Below are 18,811 nucleotides of genomic sequence, written 5' to 3'. Positions count from 1 at the left end.
CATTTGCAACCAAGATTTGAACTTTGTGCCTAAAGTGAATTTATTTGGCAACTGTCTGGTGAATGCTTACATTTCACTCACCAGTAATTGTGTAGTTTGTGAGATGTTTAGCCACTTTCACAGCGTTTGAGAGTAGAAGTCGTTCCATGTAATGTGTGTCCAAGACGAGATCCACTCAACCCATTAAATGCCCAATTTTGACATTTTCACTTAGGGGTGTACTCACTTTGGTTGCCAGCGGTTTAGACATTAATGGCTGTATGTTGAGTTATTTTGAGGGGACAGAAAATTTACAGTGTTATACAAGCTGTACACTCACTACTTTACATTGTAGCAAAGTGTCATTTCTTCAGTGTTGTCACATGAAAAGATATAATCAAATATTTACAAAAATGTGAGGGGTGTACTCACTTTTGTGAGATACTGTATATATAAAATATCTTATTTATTAGTTGAATACATTTATTTGTTCAAAGCCAAAATGATGAAAAAGTGATCAAATTAAATTTGTAAAATATTTTCCTAATGTACCGAGTTAAAAGGTCCTCTGTATAATTAACAGCATTAGCTGAGAGATCATTTATTTTATATGTCAGCAAAAGGGACATTATAACTGAAATAATCCACAATGAATCGAAATCGAATCAAGAATCCATATTGAAGCGAATTGGGAAATCTGTATAAATTCCCAGCCCAAGTAGAAACAGCCTAAAATCAGTGTGTGCATGTACATAAATTTCATTTTCAACAAGACAAACTTTGATTTTATTTAAAAAAAAAACAAATGGAAACCAATGTAGGGACATATAAAATAAATTTTATTATCCATTTTTCAGAATTTCTACACTGTAGTGGCTTCTATATAGACACCATCATCAGGAAAGAAAGCTGGACACTGTCTGCTGTGTGTCCGAGCTTCAATATATAATTATTGTATGGAAAAAAAGAAAAGAAAAAGGAAAAAAGAAACCTAGTTTAGTCTCTCTTTTACTTGTTTACACTCAACATAAAAATGGGGCCCAGGTGAGAGATGGACAGCGAGTCCGTTCAGGGTTGGGCACCAGCGGCTGCAGGAACCTGTGTGGCAAGAGCGCTGGGAGAGGAGATGACAGGAGATCCTGCGATGTTGGCCATCGGCTGGGAGGAGGACATCGACATGACACCTCCTACAGGGAAACATAGAATCATTATTTAACAAAAGCAAAATAAACACACATACAAGATGTTAAAGGATGAGCTAGCACACACACACACACACACACACAAAATAAACAAGTTCATTTTAAATTAGAAATAGAATATATCTCATAACATCTGTGCAAAGATTTTCAAAAGCAACAACCAGTTGTGCAGCCCAGCAATTACATTAGAACGATAGTACCTACTAGTGACCAAGACGGATGCAACTAGAATTCAGATTTATTATTTACGTTTTGTTTTTTTATATACTAACTGAACTGAAGGTTTTTCAGGTCTGTTAACAGTTCTCAAATGTTTACATTTATGCATTTGGCAGACATTACATGTAAATGTTATTCTTCTGCTGATGTGGACAGAACATCAAACCCAAATACTGTCAATGTTTCCTGCCCTGCTCCACCACTACTGAATCATTAGAGTGAAACATACAATGTGACTAGAACATTAAGTTACCCTAACGAGTGACTCTTATGAGCTTGTTCTTTTGAATCTACACCACAAAAAATAAAGCAACATTTACCTCCTGAACAAATACGTTTAATCAGCTGCTTCTTTTTAGTGAATCAAACATTTCCTGAACCGAAGTTGTTCATTTCGTCATGTCAGAGTCAAAATGAACAAAGAACTTTGATTGTGTAATGAGTAATTAAAGGGTTAGTTAACTCAAAAATGTTAATTCTCAAATTTTTTTACTTGCCTTTATGCCATCCCAAATGTGTAAGATTTTCCTTCTTCAGCAGAACCGAAGTGAAGATTTTTATAAGCAGATTTCATCTCAGTTTGTCCATATGAGTAAGTAAACAGGTGCCATCAGGCTGCTGGCTGTTTAATGATCCAAAAGTCACATATAGGCAGCATAAAAGTAATCCACACGACTCAATTAATGTCTTCTGAAGCAAATCGATAGGTTGGTGTAAGAAAAAATAAAATTAATTATCAATTTCTTTCTTTAAGACATTAATTGATTGACTGGAGTCGTGCGGATTACTTGTATACTGCCTAAATATACCTTTTGGACCATCAAGCAGCCAGCAACCTGATGGCATCCATTTACTTGCATTTTATGGAAAAACTGAGCTGAAATCTGCTTATAAAAAGCTTCACTTGAAGGAGGAAAGTCACACACATCTGGAATGGCTTAAAGGTAAGTAAAACATTAGAGAATTGTCATTTCTTTGGTGATCTAACCCCTTAAGGCTTGTGAGAACTAAGTCAGAGTATTTACTGGAGGGTTGTTGATATGTCAATGAGCGTTGTTGTAGTGAGTGGTGTTTTATAAAAACGAGTGATTGAATAAAATATCTTAATTAAAAAGTTGGTGTAAACGCCTATTAAGAATCTGTTCTACTAAAATCTGAAATGATCTCATCATTTGGTAACGGGCCACTGAAAGCCGTAAATCTTATAAGAATGGCATTTCTGGGGGTCTGGGTAGCTCAGCCAGTACTGACGATGACCATCACCCCTGGAGTAACCTCCTCGTGGTCATTATAATGTGGTTCTCGCTCTTGGTGGGGCGCGTGACGAGTTGTGTGTGGATGCCGCGGATGGCGTGAAGCCTCCACACGCACTATGTCTCCGCGGTAACGCGCTCAACAAGCCACGTGATAAGATGCACGGATTGACGGTCTCAGACGTGGAGGCAACTGAGATTCGTCCTCTGCCATCCGGATTGAGGAAAGTCACTACACCACCACGAGGACTTAAAAGCGCATTGGGAATTTCAAATTGGGGAGGAAAAAAATAAAGAATTGCATTTCTTAGTGGGTTTATTTTTAAGTTTCAAAACCAGACTCAATACATTCCTTATAATTCCCTAGCAAACTCTAGCAATTAAATCGATGGCAGTGAGAACTGTGTTTAAGGCATCGGAGTAGGAGGAAATGGGTGAGAAACCAGGAATGGCATGAGAAGATAAACAGGGCTCAGTGCTTATAAAAGAAATGGAGGGATGGACAGAGATGGGGGCACCTGTTATGATTCACCTGTAATCATACTGGACGTGCTGACAGGAGTGGAGCCAGAGGACAGTCCTGAAGTGGAGCCCATCCTCGCCTGCTCCTTCACTATGGGGTCTGTCAGGAGACATGTACAGTCCTCATTACATCATACTTTTTAATCATATGGTTTAGTTCAATACTTAGTACTTTATTCAATATTATCACAATAATGACAAACTCACAGAAGTAAGGGTGCTCCATGGCCTCCCGGGCAGTGAGGCGAGCTTGGTGATCATAGCGCAACAGTTTATCCAGGAAATCGAGCGCTTCAGTACTCACCAGGTGCTGATTCTCACTGTGCACAAACCGTTCCCACCTTTTCCGGGAATGTCTATATAAAAAGAATACAAACAACAACAAAGAAATCACTATCAGTCAGCATCACAAAAATGTGGCAAAACTATAACATGCAAACAAAAAAAACAAACCTTCCCAAAATGTCATTGAACCGTGGATCAAGCTCAATGTTGTATTTGTCGATGTAGTTGTAGAGGTCCTCTGTGCCCAGGACTTTGGCAATCCGTACGAGCTGAGAAGAAACAGTACTGTTTAGAAACAGCAGGGGGCAGCAGCAGCCACCAAACATCACCAACCTAACTCAACTGAAAGACTGAGAGAAAGGACATTTCTAAAACTTAAAATGAGTAAAAGATGAACACCAATAAACAGGGTTCCCATACTTTTTGACCGAAGAATTCCCAAAACTTTTCTATGAACTAATTACTGGACATGGCTTTTGAAAAATAATTTTGTTTCAGACCAAATCGCTAATCAACTCATTTGTGCATGCCAAAGAACCGACTCAGGAGAACAATCTGCTCAGAAATCAGACATCACTTTGTTATGTGAGCAAGTTTTATTCTACACAAAAACAATAATCTAGATGGATAAATATTTGAGCAGAACATCCTTGATATTTCCAGGTTTTTCATGACCACGGGAACTCTGATATTTGAAAATGCTTGTAGAATCAGATGGCTTGAAAACAGAAATACTCACCTGATCGTAGTTGTCGTGTCCATGGAAAAAAGGCTCTTTCCGGAAGATCATACTCGCCAACATGCAGCCTAAGCTCCACATGTCTAAACTGTAGTCGTACATCTGCAAGACAAAACCAGCCAGTCAACTTGCATATGTACAGCAAAAAAGCTTTTCAATCAACCATTACCTTTGTTACTTGTGACAAATAAGTTAATTGGTTTATGTTAGTCATGGGTGGGACGATATGGTTTTCACAATTCGAAATAACAACACCTAAATGACAAAGTATGACCACACACACACACACACACACACGTTGTGTTTCCATGTTTTATGGGGACTTTCCATAGACATAATTGTTTTTATACTGTACAAACTTTATATTCTATCCCCTAAACCTAACCCTACCCCTAAACCTAACCCTCACAGAAAACTTTCTGCATTTTTACATTTTCAAAAAACATAATTTAGTATGATTTAGAAGCTGTTTTCCTCATGGGGACCGACAAAATGTCCCCACAAGGTCAAAATTAGGGACATTTGGTACCCACAAAGTGATAAACACACACACACACACGTTGTGTTTCCATGTTTTATGGGGACTTTCCATAGACATAATGGTTTTTATACTGTACAAACTTTATATTCTATCCCCTAAACCTAACCCTACCCCTAAACCTCACAGAAAACTTTCTGCATTTTTAAATTTTCAAAAAACATAATTTAGTATGATTTATAAGCTGTTTTCCTCATGGGGACCGACAAAATGTCCCCACAAGGTCAAATATTTCGGGTTTTACTATCCTTATGGGGACATTTGGTCCCCACAAAGTGATAAATACACACACACACACACACACACACACACACACACACACACACACACACACACACACACACACACACACACTTTAAGGTTGCACTTCAACGAGCATCTAGGAAATGTTTCAGGTCAGTGCACATAAATGCATTTATTTCTGCTATGCGTGATTAAAATTAATGTTTCTTTTTGATCAGCAACTGCCTGGAATTGCGCATCATAGCAGATGCATTGCCGGCCGACTTCGAGCATTGTGAGTAAGTATCTGTGCAATTGCGAGGTCAGTTCAAGGTGCTTTTATATGACACATTTGACACTGTGAGCAAGGTTGAACTCATTTACTGAAAAAAAAAAACAACAATGTAATAACAGGTCTCTAGCGTACGAGAAAAATGTGAGTGAAAATTTCGACATGTGTATGTGGTCACCAAATGTCATCAAAGCTTATGAACGTAAACTATCAGTATCTAAACTCCCTATGCATCTAACCTTAAATACAAATTATGTTTTAAGCTGAAAAAAATAAAACTAAAAAGACAAACTAAAATCATGGACGACTGACATGCGAGTCCGGTAAAACAGTGAAGTATCAATTTTACTTTCTATCACGAAGCTACGTCACCTAGCAGTGTGCTGGGCTGGCGAAAAAAAAGTTATTTGTGTGATGCACAAAGCATGAGTATATTTTTTTTTAAATGCAAACGATAGGGTTATTGCATTGCATATTTATCTGACTTTTATGACACAACCATTTTGGTGTTTCTACACTAGAGGGCACCATAAAAAAAAAGGAAATGCATTCACGTACCCCCATTGTCATCTCATGTACCCAGGTTTGGGAAACACTGCAATACAGCATCTGTTTTTGTTTTTAATCTTTGTTGATTCTACACCCAATTTCTGTTCTCATTCTCACCTGATAGTCCACCAGCAATTCAGGTCCTTTGAAATATCGAGATGCCACCCTGACATTGTACTCCTGACTGGGGTGATAAAACTCTGCTAAACCCCAGTCTATCAGACGCAGCTAAATGACGAAAAACACAAGAAGAGAAAAATGTGTCAATTCAGTCAATAGGGAATACTTCATGACGAGCACAACTTGCTCAAGGTCTGGCAGTGGAACAACAAAAACTTTCTGCATCACTGTTTGATGCAGGAAATATCTTCAATTCATAAGACTCTAAAATTGATCTAGCCCAAACAATTTTACAAAAACAAACAAAGCTTATATTACTAAAGCAAATCGACTCTGTTTCTTGGAGCATGCAAGCGAGCACATCATTATTCCGCCAATCAGACGGTTGCAGTATAAGCAGACTATGCAGTGACCTATAAGACGAGGCGGTGAGCAGTACCTTTCTGTGTTCATGGTCGATCATAACGTTGTGTGGCTTCACATCTCTGTGCATGATTCCCATACTATGGCAGTAATCCAAAGCCTGAGAGGAAGAGAGAGACATGTTCTTAGAACTAGATGTTACAAAAGCATTTTAAATGAGAACTTTACACTTTTGCTTTTTTTTTCTCCCGGTTTGGAATGCCCAATTGCCACTACTCAGTAGGTTCTCCTGGTGGTGTGGTTACTCACCTCAATCCAGGTGGTGGAGGACAAGTCTCAGTTGCCTCCGCTTCTGAGACCGTCAATCTGCGCATCTTATCACGTGACTCGTTGTGCATGACACAGCATAGACTCATAGCATGTGGATGCTCAAGCTACTCTCCGGGATCTACACACAACTTACAAAAGGCCCCACTGAGTGCAAGAACCACTAATCGACCACAAGGAGGTTACCCCATTTGACTCTAGCCTCCCTAGCAACCGGGCCAATTTGGTTGCTTGGGAGACCTGGCTGGAGTCACTCAGCACGCTCTGGATTCAAACTCATGACTCCAGGGGTGGTAGTCAGCGTCAATACTCACTGAGCTACCCAAGCCCCCCTTGCTTTGCTTTTTTTAAATCATGATGTATTAACAATAAGTATTTAAAATGGTAAAAACATACATACATATATATATATATATATATATAAACTGGCAGCTCCAGCCCTAAATTCTGATTGAATAGTGCAAATGTAAAGCAGTTACCAATTATATTAATTAGCCGATATACAAATACTTGTGACAGCACATACATTTCTGTATTCTATTTTTATGCTCCAAGTGGCAACCATAAACAGTTTATAGTTTGAATTTGGGATTCATTTAGTTTAATAATAGTAGTTTCATTTTGGGTCACTGACAAACAAGGTTGTCTGAGGTAATAGAAATTAAATCTTTTACAAATCTAGTTTAAAATATGTGACAAGTTTGTAGAAATGTAATCTTTGTGTCCATGTTGGTTTAATATTGTTTTTAAACACATTCACAGAATTTTCTACAGGAAAAATAATTACATGGTGTAACCATCAAGTAAAAGATATTAAAATAATTTATTTGCACCTTGAATACACAAGTGTACTTAATAAGCATTATTTAAAAAAAACTAACATTTCCAACACATTTCGCAAAGTAAAAATAAAAAATACAATTATATATATATAGATAGTTCACAAATCTCATGAATATTTGAGCCAAGAGTATCAAAGATATAAAAATATCAAAATGTGAGATTTGTTTTTACTTCACAGTCTTAATGGTCTAAAGGAGTCTTCCGCGGTTTTGTTTTGTGTGTTTTTGTCACAAGACAATAAAAAGGCAACCTACAGTACATGTTGGTTATGCCACATGATTTGACAAAAATGTTCAAACATTAATATTTTGCCATCATTGGTGTATGAGTGTGAGAATGGGACAGTGTAAAGCACTTTGGTAACCGCTAATGTTAAAAAAGGTGCTATACAAGTGCAGACCATTTAAAACCAAATTGTTTACTGCTTATTTTTTCTAAGTGACAATTATAAAAGATTATTCTGCAATACTCATGCCAGCATTTTACTTCTTTCAAGAATTTCAGCTTTTAATGAGACAGATTTTTTTTTTACTGTTTCCAGACAGATATGACATGACATTTTTTGTTTTAAGTTTAAGTCCCAGAAGTTTTTTTAAAAGCCATTGAACTAATGGTAGAGGTGTTTCAAGGAACTGTTTTGTGTGAGTTGCATTTTTAATGTATTTTTGATTAACTTTATAGATACTGACTTACAAATTAGCATCACATCATTGACCCTATTATTATTAATAATTAAAGTATTTATATTACATTGATGTATTTTATCACCATGAAAGACTTACTGCTTTAAATTACCCTGCCGATAAATGTTTTTTTTCTTGCATTTGAAACGTATATGACCCTATTTTGTAATAATAGAAGGGATTGGGAAAAAAGAAAAAGCATGTGAGAGAGGGAAACCCAGCGTAACGTGTGAGTAAGTGGTGAAGGTACAAAAGTTCAGTCAGTGGACAGATGCTCTTTCTCCTGTGTGACGCAGCTTTACCTGATCCAGATTAACACACCTGAACCCATCAGCAGTCAAACCATTCATCTGAACCCTCAGCGTTCTCACCCAACTCACTACCAATACAAGCATGTAATATGATGAAGCTGAGTGAACCAACATGATATCTGAACTTCAGCTGTAAGAACCCAAAACATCTTGAGTGGCAGTAAAACTGAGGGTCACCCAAAACTTTGAGTAAAACCAGACAGTTAGAAAGAAAGTCTTTGGAGCTTTTACAATGATTTCACTGAATAAGGAAGGAACTCAGAGAGCCTACCTTTAGGATCTCGTACATGTAGAACCGGATGTCGAAGTCTGATAGCGTTTGATATAATTGCTGCATGACAAAAGAGGAGAGTTGAGCTGAAATGATTTCAGTTTCTGCTTTGTTTTAAATGAGGCTGTAGAATAAAGTGATTTACCTTGAAGTCTGTGTTGTTCACATGTTCAAAAACCAGAGCTGGAGTTCGAGACTGCACAGGGAGACACAAAAGAATTCAGTTAGAAATGAAGTTCTTACATTTTATTTTATAGCGACTGTTCAAACTGCGATATAATGAAGTTATTTGTTGCAATTATTATATTTATTCAGACTGAAGTTGTTTTTGTTCGCAAATCCGCATTTCTTGTGATAGTTCACCAAATGTGCAATTTAAGCAATGGATGTTTTGCCATTGACTGTTATTCATGAAACCAGTTTACAAATCTGAAAGCGCTGTCATCCAAGTTTGAATTAAGTCTGCTTGTCGCAACACTTGACGTAACAGCCCAACACACACACAAAAAAACACATTAAATAGGATCAGACCATTCAGACAAAAATGCAAACACTTTTTCAACGTGTATCTGGACTTTAAAGGATTCAGATCTTTTTTTTGTTCAGTTTAGTTGTAAGATATCAGCTCACTTTCACACAGTTATTTTTTGGAACTAGGGCTGGGATAAACGATTATTTTTTAAACGATTAATCTAGCGATTATTTTTTCGATGCTTCGATTAATCTAACGATTCGTTTTTTTTTTCAGTCCGATTCGATATCGATTCGATTAATCGACTTGTGACAACACCGGTAATACCGGTTTCATCGGGGGTGGGGGTGTATAAAATTTTTGTCCGACAAAGTAGTCAGGAGAGAGAAGATTAACGTCGGTGGACTTGAATTTGAATAATGGATTGTAGGCTACTGTACTGACATATTTCCGCGGTTAAAACAACAGTCTACATTCATGTTTAGCCTATTTGATGTTATAAATTAACCAAGGAAAAGATGATCGGTTCACGAGCAGCTTTAACTGAGGCAATCTGTCACGACACATTCAAGAGCCACAAAATAGTAGCCCTATTTATGGTTTAATTTTCTTTGAATGACCAAATTTGAAAGTTGAGACTTTATTAAATGTTACCTGCTTGGTCCTGTCTGTCAGCGCGTTGTCAGTGCCCGCTATGTATTTTTCACGACATTCATAGCTATAAGCGCATTATTAATAGCTATAAGCGAAAACTTTAGGTGTCGACAACGTATTATAGCCTACTCCAACATCGAATGCAAAGTGGGGTGTTGAAAAAAAACTTACGGTGCTCTGTCATCTGCAGCTGCAACCGGGTGGCGCCTCTTAAGGTGCTGGTGCATTGCCCTGGTGCTAGAATGGAAGGCCATCTCCATTTTGCAAAGACGACATATCACGGAATTGTTTCCTTTTAAATTAAAGAATTCCCAAACTTTAGAGGAACGAGTGCATGCCGCCTTGCACTTCTGATAGTCTGAGGAGCCACTCGTGTTGCTACTACTTGCCGGCGCCGCCATCTTTGTTTTGGGTCCGATGAATCGACGCGCATATTTTGCGTCAACGTATTTTTTGCGTCGACGTCATTTGGAATGCATTCGACTTAAATATTATTATCAATTGTAAACAAATAATAATATATCTCAATCGTGCACCTTTAACTTTTAAAGCCTCACGCTTTTATTTTGACGCTTTTATTTTGACATCAGTTTAATTCGCTTCTTATTCAAATTCTGGTCAAATGCACCTCCGGTGCCGTTCTAAATGCATATAAGTGAACCGAACTATTGAACATCTACATCTGAGAGGTTGTTCGTGAGTAGCGCTCAAATATCGTGCACCATGCGAAGGCTAAAAATAGGCCTGTGCACGCACGTGTAAACAGAGCAGCGCCATTCACTGACGCACTGGAGCGGTGCGTGCATTTTATATATTACCTTATTAAACAGCCTTTTGTGATATCACACATCTTCAAGTGGCTTTGAATAAAGTGCGCGAGTTATATGAACTACTATAATGTTTTTATGGTTCTTTTATGTCATTTTTTTATCTTGATGGTAACGAACATGACTAACACACAGTATTGGATTTGGATCCTCTCATCGGACCGATACCCGATCCGTAAATAGGAGCATCCCTACTTAAAAGTCCAGAGTTATGCACAAAATCTTAATTGATTCGGTTTATTAATGTAATTTAAGTTGCACAAACAACATCTGGGATTTTATCCATTTTGGACTCTTGTATCCTCAATGTCTGTGCCAAAAAGGAAAGATAAAAGCTGTGTCCCAAAGAACACACTATACAGTATGCATTTACAAAACATACTATGTACTCAGCCATACGGTGTATGAATTTTCAAAGTGTAGAATTGTCCCAAATGGTAAATGTTTTTACTACACCGAAGCATTCGCCATTTAACAGCTGACGCGAGTGATGTTTCAAGCGCATGTGATGTGTTGCCGCTAGCTTTAGCACGTTAGACAACCTCAGTTCAACACTTGCATCTTAAACAATGTACATATTTGTATGTTGTTGGAGTGATGGTAAAGAATGAAAACAATGTACAGCTTGGGGTGATGGCAAAGCCTTCAACTCACATTTGTAAGGTGCTGTATCCACTGAAGATTTGCTAGATGCTACATTCTCCATTATTTACAACTGTTTTGTCAGACCAGCAGCGCAGCCATGTAACTCCACCCCTTCCCCAAATATGGGAAAGCCGCGAGTGCATGAAGTGTCCAACATTCCACACTCCGTTTTGACGATTGAAAAAATGCATCATACAGGAACTTCAAGTAGCCTACACTTCTTTTAGATGCATTTTCAGTGTTAACATACTACTCAAACTACTTAAACTACAAAATGCCGTAGAATAGTGCAGAAGTGTGCGGATTGGGATGCACCTAAAGACCACGATTGGCTGATTAATCAGCTTTCTACACCACCTTAGTTATCTGTATTTGGAAAATACACAATCGCTTGCCCTCTAATAGCAATGTCATGTGTAAGTTAGGTCTCCTTAAACAAAAGCTAATGACTAAACAATCTGTTATCTAGGTCCTCTATATAACATTGTATACAAAATAAAAATACAAATCCTGTGTGTAAATAAATAAAAACATATCCAGAGAACTGACCACGGGATCTTTGACAATGTCTAGAAGTGAGATGATGTTGGGGCCGCCTCTCAGATTCTCCAAAATTTTTATTTCCCGCTTGATTTTCTTCTTCTTTACTGGCTGCACAGGGAAAGACAAAAAATTACCTTAAACATTTGCAGGCAACATAAAATGGCAATCAAACTCAATGCTGCATTTCAGACTGAAAAAGAATATTTAACGGTAAGCAATGAGGGCGAGATTTGATATAAATTATCCAAATGGATTTAATTGTGAAAAGTGGGTCATGATATCATTTATCAAATTATATTTTTACCCACCCATGTGTCCTTGATAACACTGACTAGTTCATAAGAAGACCAGCAACATTAAAGGTGATTTGCATAATTTTTTAGATGTTAAAATACTTTCTCCCATCCGAGTTTAATGTTGAAGTCAACTGTAAGCCACTTTCCTAAACACTGTGGCTCTATCAAAAAATATATATAGCTAAAACTATTGATTTAAAGGTGTTGATTATAAGTAAACAATCATTACATTTCAAGTTTAGCGTGAAATAATCAGATATACACAAATAAAGTAGTTTAGAGTGTAGGTAGTCCAATTTGGTTGCATAAACTGGTGGATTTTCCCACTCAAGTTAATGGGTATAGTACTTCTTCACCAGGAATTCCACTATTAAAAACCATTATTATAAAAATGTAGTTGAAACATTGCAGACTGGTGGCTTCAGCAAGAGCCTGTACCATGGCATAACAACATTAGACCTCACAGTATGTCTGTCTTTAAAGGTTTACTAGTAATCGTTAAAAATCAATTCCACTATGGAGAAAATGAACTGGATTTTTTCTTCTTTTTTTTTGTTGAACCAGTTTGTTGTGCTCTATTCCGTTTGATGATGCTAAATTGGACACCAGCCTTAAAAAAGTAAACCGGGTTCATTTTGATTTCATGTTGTCTTACATAAGAATTTCCATTTCCAAAAGATCCTGAGACAATGATACGGCCCGACTGATAGAGGCAATCTGATCTGACCATGTTTAGACTCAATCTGCAAAACTTCTTCCTTGGTGTCTCTCCAGTAGGGGAAGTTCATTATACACGGCTGAATACATTAAAGGACAGCGGCGCTAATCTTCAAAAGTATTTATCACTTAGCTCGAACAGAAGCTCTCAGCTGGTCAAGTGTTATCACAAGAATCTAGAGCTTTCTCTGGTTAAGAGGAGAGAAAGAATTTGTCGGGCGCCCGTGCATCTGAACACTCGCCAATATGTTCTGGTTTCGGTACTACTCGCGCTGCCGTCCACAAGCTTATCTCAGCAGACGTTCTCGTCAATGACTCTAGAAATTAGAACCTGGAGAGGACATAAAGCCGAGGGTCTTCTGCGTCCTGCTTTAGGAGGGTTGTGTTTCAGTAAACAGCAACTAATCCCACCCAACCTGACATAACCCGTGGGGCTGGACAGAACTCTGGAAAAAGCGTCGCTCCTCACCTTGAGTATTTTGACGACTACCTTCTCGTTGTTTGTAATATTGATTGCTTCGAACACTTCGCTGTACTTTCCTCTGCCGAGCTTCCGCACCAGCTGGTAGTCATCTTGATTGCTGTCAACATGAAATATATGAAATGTAGATGTTTCAAATAAAGCTCACATTGTCATCAAATATAGAGTATAGAGTATAAAGAAGAAAATTGGTTTCCTTGTGTGAACTTGACCAGTTTTACACCCAAACTGCTAAATACAGTATAGCTTCAGAAAAGGTCAGGTCACACTTAATCCTTCATCAAGATCACGGCTTGTGCTGAATCCTCATTACCCATCTGAATGGCACCCGTCTTTAAACTTACCCCCACTCTACGACGTGAGATTCATAGTCCCAGTATTCTCGTGGTCTCTGTGTGTTGACGTCTGGATAAACGCGGGATCGACTCGTGACAGGGCCAGACATGATATGGACGTGTGGCTGCTCTTGTCTGGGCTGTGAACACACAGAAAGAATCAATCAAGGTCAGAGCTAACAAGAAAACCAACATCGATAAATTGAACAGTGTTACACTGCAATAAAAGGCTCAGGGCCTGTGTGCCCATTTGGTTGTACAATCTAAAGAATGAAAGGAAACCAGGGGTTTTTGGCTGTACAAGATGACATGGACCCCTGACTGTCCATAAAATTGGATTAAGCTTCTGAAATTCTGCCCAGATAAGGGGAAAGTTTTAATCTAGGTGCAAGCAGACAGAGCAAGACTTGACCACCGTAGTCCAAAAGATGTTAGCAGATTCTTTCAGGGTGGCCGAAAACCAAGTACAGGGGCAAACACACATATACACATTAAAAGGACAGACATGTAGGGTTGGGAATGGAGACCCAGTTATAATCAAGAACCAATATCTTTTTGAAAATAATACCAGAACCGGATGATCCTGACTTTCGGTGTCATTAACAGTTCTTAAACATGTGTTCTTGTGCCGAAGCAGTCGCAGCATCATACTACAATATTCCTAGTGGATGGATCTTGCTCATATTATAACTACGTATGAGCACTGTAGATATTAGGGATCCTGGAACACAAATACAATGATGTTTTACTCCATAAGATTTAGGTTTGAGAACCATTTCATAGATTCATGCCTTCCCATAAGGCTACCTCAGTGTAGAGAGCAAAGTGCTGAACTTGATATCACATGTCTTTTTCAAACACACAAAGTCTGTATTCACTAGCAGCCATTACTTTTATCTCAGACCAAACATTACATGATATAATCAAGGCATGGACGAGGATCAAATATTTGGACACAGTTATGACACATGCTCCCAAATGTGTCAGACAACATTTCAAATAATAAAATAGAGTGCATCAGTCCCCTCACACTTTGGCTCCGGAAGTACTTTTTGCATGAATTTTTTCCATAGGGATTTTATAAAGTCCTCCATAAAAAAAATGTCTACGCCATAACCCAAACCAACCAGCTCCAAAGTGTGAATCGCTAAATTACAAACTTGAGATGAAGGAAAAAAAGTATTTGAAAATTCAGACAAAAAGACAACAGTATCAAGATTGTCTTCTTAAATGAGGGACTGAACTACAATCCCATGTAGCACTGCGAATGACAAATTAAAAACTATCGATTTAAAGTTGTTGATGAGAAGAATATTACAAATTACAAATTAAGTTTTCTGCAAAATATCCAGATATTAGCGGTGTAACGATCCATCGATCTGTATCGATACATCAATCAATTAACCAACGATGCGATGTCATCCATACAATGTGTAAAGATCAATGTATATTTAAGATGCACCTTTATTTTTACGCTCTAAAGCCAGCCATGACCGCACGCATTTCTGTCATGCGATGCAGCAACCTTGATATTCATCTCACTTTAGAAGTGCCAAATATGCTTCTAACGTGTGACACGGATGTGCGCAGAGTGACAGAAGTGATTGAAGTTGCGCCCTGCACCAGGGCTGGGCGAAAGGATATAAGCATTTCAGATTTAAAGACTTGCTTGACTATTGTAGAGATAACAAATTGTCAGTGTAGTGTTTACCTCATTCCACAAGGCAATGAGCTGTCATCAAACAACTGAAGATCATTTGTTTTTGATTGTATCACTTTATATTAGGGATGTCTCGATACTGGTATTGGTATCAGGTCAGATACCGCATTCATGTACTGATACCCGTAAAAATGCCCTGCTACCAAAAACCAATACATCTGACATATGACTGTCATTATGTAATGGGAGCCAGCTGGTAGGTAGCTGTGCAGTGTGTAAACCTCACTCCCGTGGCCTCAAGAGACACACTAGCAACTGATGCTAGGGGCTGTAGCCGTTAGCCTCCATGTTAGCGAGCCCGCCTCCCATGCAGGAGACGCCGGTTCAAATCTCGCTCGGAGAGGGTCGAGCAAGCCTGGTATCAATTACATAAACATTCAGCCCACAAATTAAAATCACATTATGTTCTAGTGAGATTATTGAACCACAAACGCGGGGATTAAATGAGCTAGAGTTTGCATGTTATTCATATGTGAGCGCTTGTGAATGTGGAGACAGTGTTGTGCTGATGCCCGCTGTTAATACATTTTAAAGCTCCTCCCTCATTGGCTCATACAGGGAAAACACCATCATGAGCATCACACACTCGGTTTGTAGCAGATGACATTAAACAGAGTGCAAATTCATGTTGTAGAGCGAGGCACATACAGAATACACACTTGTTTAATTAAAGAGCAGCCTTTTGCCGTTTAATAATCACTTTGAGTCATGTAGCGACTGGCTTTTCGGGACTGGAAATCTGCCTTCGTAACGGCAGAGCTCCTTTGTCAAAATAGAAGAGAAGCACTTAATATATAAATAATAAAAGCTCCTTCAAAATAAAAGCTTCTTCAAAAATAAAAGCTACATTTATAGGAATAAATTAAATATATCCCTACTGTAAAGTTATGTAATATTCACTGTAATAGTACTACTACAAATAATAAATCAGTAGTAACTGTATTATACTTAAGCAGTATCAAACATCTGCGATCCTCTTATACAGCACTTTTTTTGGACAAAATATAACTCTAATGTTGTATTTTGGATTGTGCTGTGAGGTTCTGTATATAAACACTTCATTTGATTAAAAAATGATCCATTATTATGTTTAAAGTTAATTGTTATATTTTCATTTATTTAAACACCATTTTGATAATACAACTGAAATAAACTGTTGGTGACACTGTAAGTCCAAGATGACCCAAGCAGAAATTTACTGCATGCACCTTTAAATTTGGATATTTTTTCACACCAAAAGTGATTGTATAACTTTTCAAGCGATTAATTGAACCGCTGGAGTCCTATGGATGACGTTTATACTGACTGTCTATGATTTTTTTTTTTTAGCTTCAAAAGTCCATCCACTTGCATTTTAAGGACCTACTGAGCTGAGATATATTTCATTTAAATGTGTTCTGTTGAAGAAAGAAAGTCATACACACCTGGGATATCATGTGGATAAGTAAAGGATGACAGAATTTTCATTTTTGGGTGAACTGTCCCTTTAATTGAGAAACACTCTAAGGAAATATTTTAATAGGCTAAAGGAGTGTTCAATCGCAAATTACCGGTTTGTTTTTGTCAGTGGTATCGAAATTGGTATCCAGAATCATAAAATGTTACTTCTATCAGAACCAACTACTGAAATTCTGGTATTGTGACAAGTAGCCTACGACACTTCATTTTAGAAAATGGGTCCGAATGAAACTGTCAGTCCTTGTCAGTGTTTGGTAAATTACTCTTTTTTAGAGTAATTAATTACTAACTACTAATTACATCTTCTACAGCATAATTAGATTACAGTACTAATTACTCTGTCTGAAAAGTAATAGCAACCTCGACCAGATGAAAAATACAACATAAATAACATGATAAACATGAAACTGTTAATTCTTTCAAATAAATCATATGAAATCTAATTAATTATTCATAAGCTGCCCAAAGAATTTAAGGGGGCAGCATTAAATTAGATTTTATTTACATTAGATGTTAAATTTCGATTTTAAATTCACTATTGTTTTATATAGTTCTACAGACTATACAATATTTAATGCAATTACATCAGAAGTAACTGTAATTAAATTACAGTAATCCCTTCGTTTTTTGGATGAAAAAGTAATTTAATTACAGTAATTAATTACTTAGTAATGCATTACACCCAACATTGGTCCTTGTGCAGCAAAATATGTTGTTGCTCAATACCCAAATTAACTGTCCTCAATAAAAACTTTTTTTTAAATGCACAGCCACAGTGCATGCCATGATAGGACAAATATAACTACACAACGGTCAAATAAAACTATACAAATTTATATTTAGAAGCATGAATCATGCTTTGGGATAAATTCCTCCTTGGATTAAACCAATAAACCAGTTCACCCCATCCGACATGATGTACACTACCTATAAATGCATAAAAAAAATAACTATAATAATAATACATTTACAAATATACACATTTAAATGTTTTATAAACGTTTTCCACCCCATAAAACCAGTCACCAATGAGACTAACATAATCTCTACCTTCTTCAAACATCACACAGGGATCATAGGGTGTAAAATGTTCATTTCTCTGCTTTTGTTTGAGGGTCAAGAGGGGATTCGAGATTAAATAAAATACTAAAATCATAAATGTCAAACACTCATTCAGATCATGATATGCAGCATCAGTTAGCAGCTATAGCAACGGAGCCTGTATTATTTTTAAACTCTCACAACAAACTAAGCTTGTTTATTTTCAAATAAATCTACACTAAAGGCACATTTTAAGACATCGCGTAAATGCCGAATACTCATTAAACGAACTCTTTTATATGTCTAGCATATCGATTCATCACGTTAGCCACAGCATGCTAACATTTCATAGTCTACAGATTAAACCTTTTAAAAGACAAGATGGGACGAAATACACAATATAAAACTCCCTTATCACCCACTTCATCGTTATAAAACCCCATATTCGGTAAACGTCCGTGTTTAAAGGCATAAATGGATCAAATAAAGGGCGGTTAGTGTTACCTCTCAGTTCTCTGGTATACGGCGGCGAAGTTAGTGCGAGGAAACGCAACGCTCCTCCAATCCTGCAGGGGGCGCCAAACAATGGCGCTCTCACTGATACCAGATGCAGATTTCCGCTCAAAGAGGCGATACAGGCATGTATTTATATGTCTATGGGCGATACCACTTGTTGTTGATTTTTCTATCCGATATCAATAATTTCAAGTCCGATACAAATACCGATACTTCTTTTTTATGACATTTTTTGCGATTGTTTTTTTTTGGGGGGGGTTAAAATTGATCATTTAATATATTAATTGTAGCCATAATTCATGTCATAATTATTATTATTATTATTATTATTATTTTATATTTGTGAGCCTAAACAGGAAATTATTAGGCTTCTATTTTGTTTATCCTT

At 37.4% G+C, this 18,811-nt stretch overlaps 1 protein-coding gene across 1 annotated transcript; it reads right to left on the bottom strand.

The window, feature by feature from the left end:
- Positions 1-799: 799 nt before the first annotated feature.
- Positions 800-18,514, bottom strand: LOC127650194 (casein kinase II subunit alpha-like). Its single transcript, XM_052135452.1, has 13 exons — positions 18,412-18,514; positions 13,698-13,828; positions 13,342-13,453; positions 11,866-11,967; positions 8,864-8,914; positions 8,719-8,778; positions 6,360-6,443; positions 5,918-6,028; positions 4,200-4,301; positions 3,629-3,729; positions 3,383-3,531; positions 3,186-3,275; positions 800-1,166 (listed from the first exon to the last, which is right to left on the bottom strand). The coding sequence occupies exons 2-13, from the start codon at positions 13,796-13,798 to the stop codon at positions 1,048-1,050; spliced, it is 1,182 nt and encodes a 393-aa protein (XP_051991412.1). The 5' UTR covers positions 13,799-13,828; positions 18,412-18,514; the 3' UTR covers positions 800-1,047.
- Positions 18,515-18,811: the final 297 nt, after the last annotated feature.

This window comes from Xyrauchen texanus, chromosome 10 (genome assembly GCF_025860055.1).
Source record: "Xyrauchen texanus isolate HMW12.3.18 chromosome 10, RBS_HiC_50CHRs, whole genome shotgun sequence".
NCBI classification, from domain to species: domain Eukaryota; kingdom Metazoa; phylum Chordata; class Actinopteri; order Cypriniformes; family Catostomidae; genus Xyrauchen; species Xyrauchen texanus.
This window is presented reverse-complemented; position numbering and strand designations above follow the sequence as displayed.

What these genes read in the sequence shown, in the direction of transcription:
- LOC127650194 (XM_052135452.1), bottom strand. Translation starts at nt 13,798, where the DNA reads ATGTCTGGCCCTGTCACGAGTCGATCCCGCGTTTATCCAGACGTCAAC. An exon ending in TAGTCGTCAAAATACTCAAG is followed by an intron (nt 11,968 to 13,341) that starts GTGAGGAGCGAC and finishes TTCCCTGTGCAG; the next exon opens with CCAGTAAAGAAGAAGAAAAT. An exon ending in TTCAATGACATTTTGGGAAG is followed by an intron (nt 3,532 to 3,628) that starts GTTTGTTTTTTT and finishes CTTTTTATATAG; the next exon opens with ACATTCCCGGAAAAGGTGGG.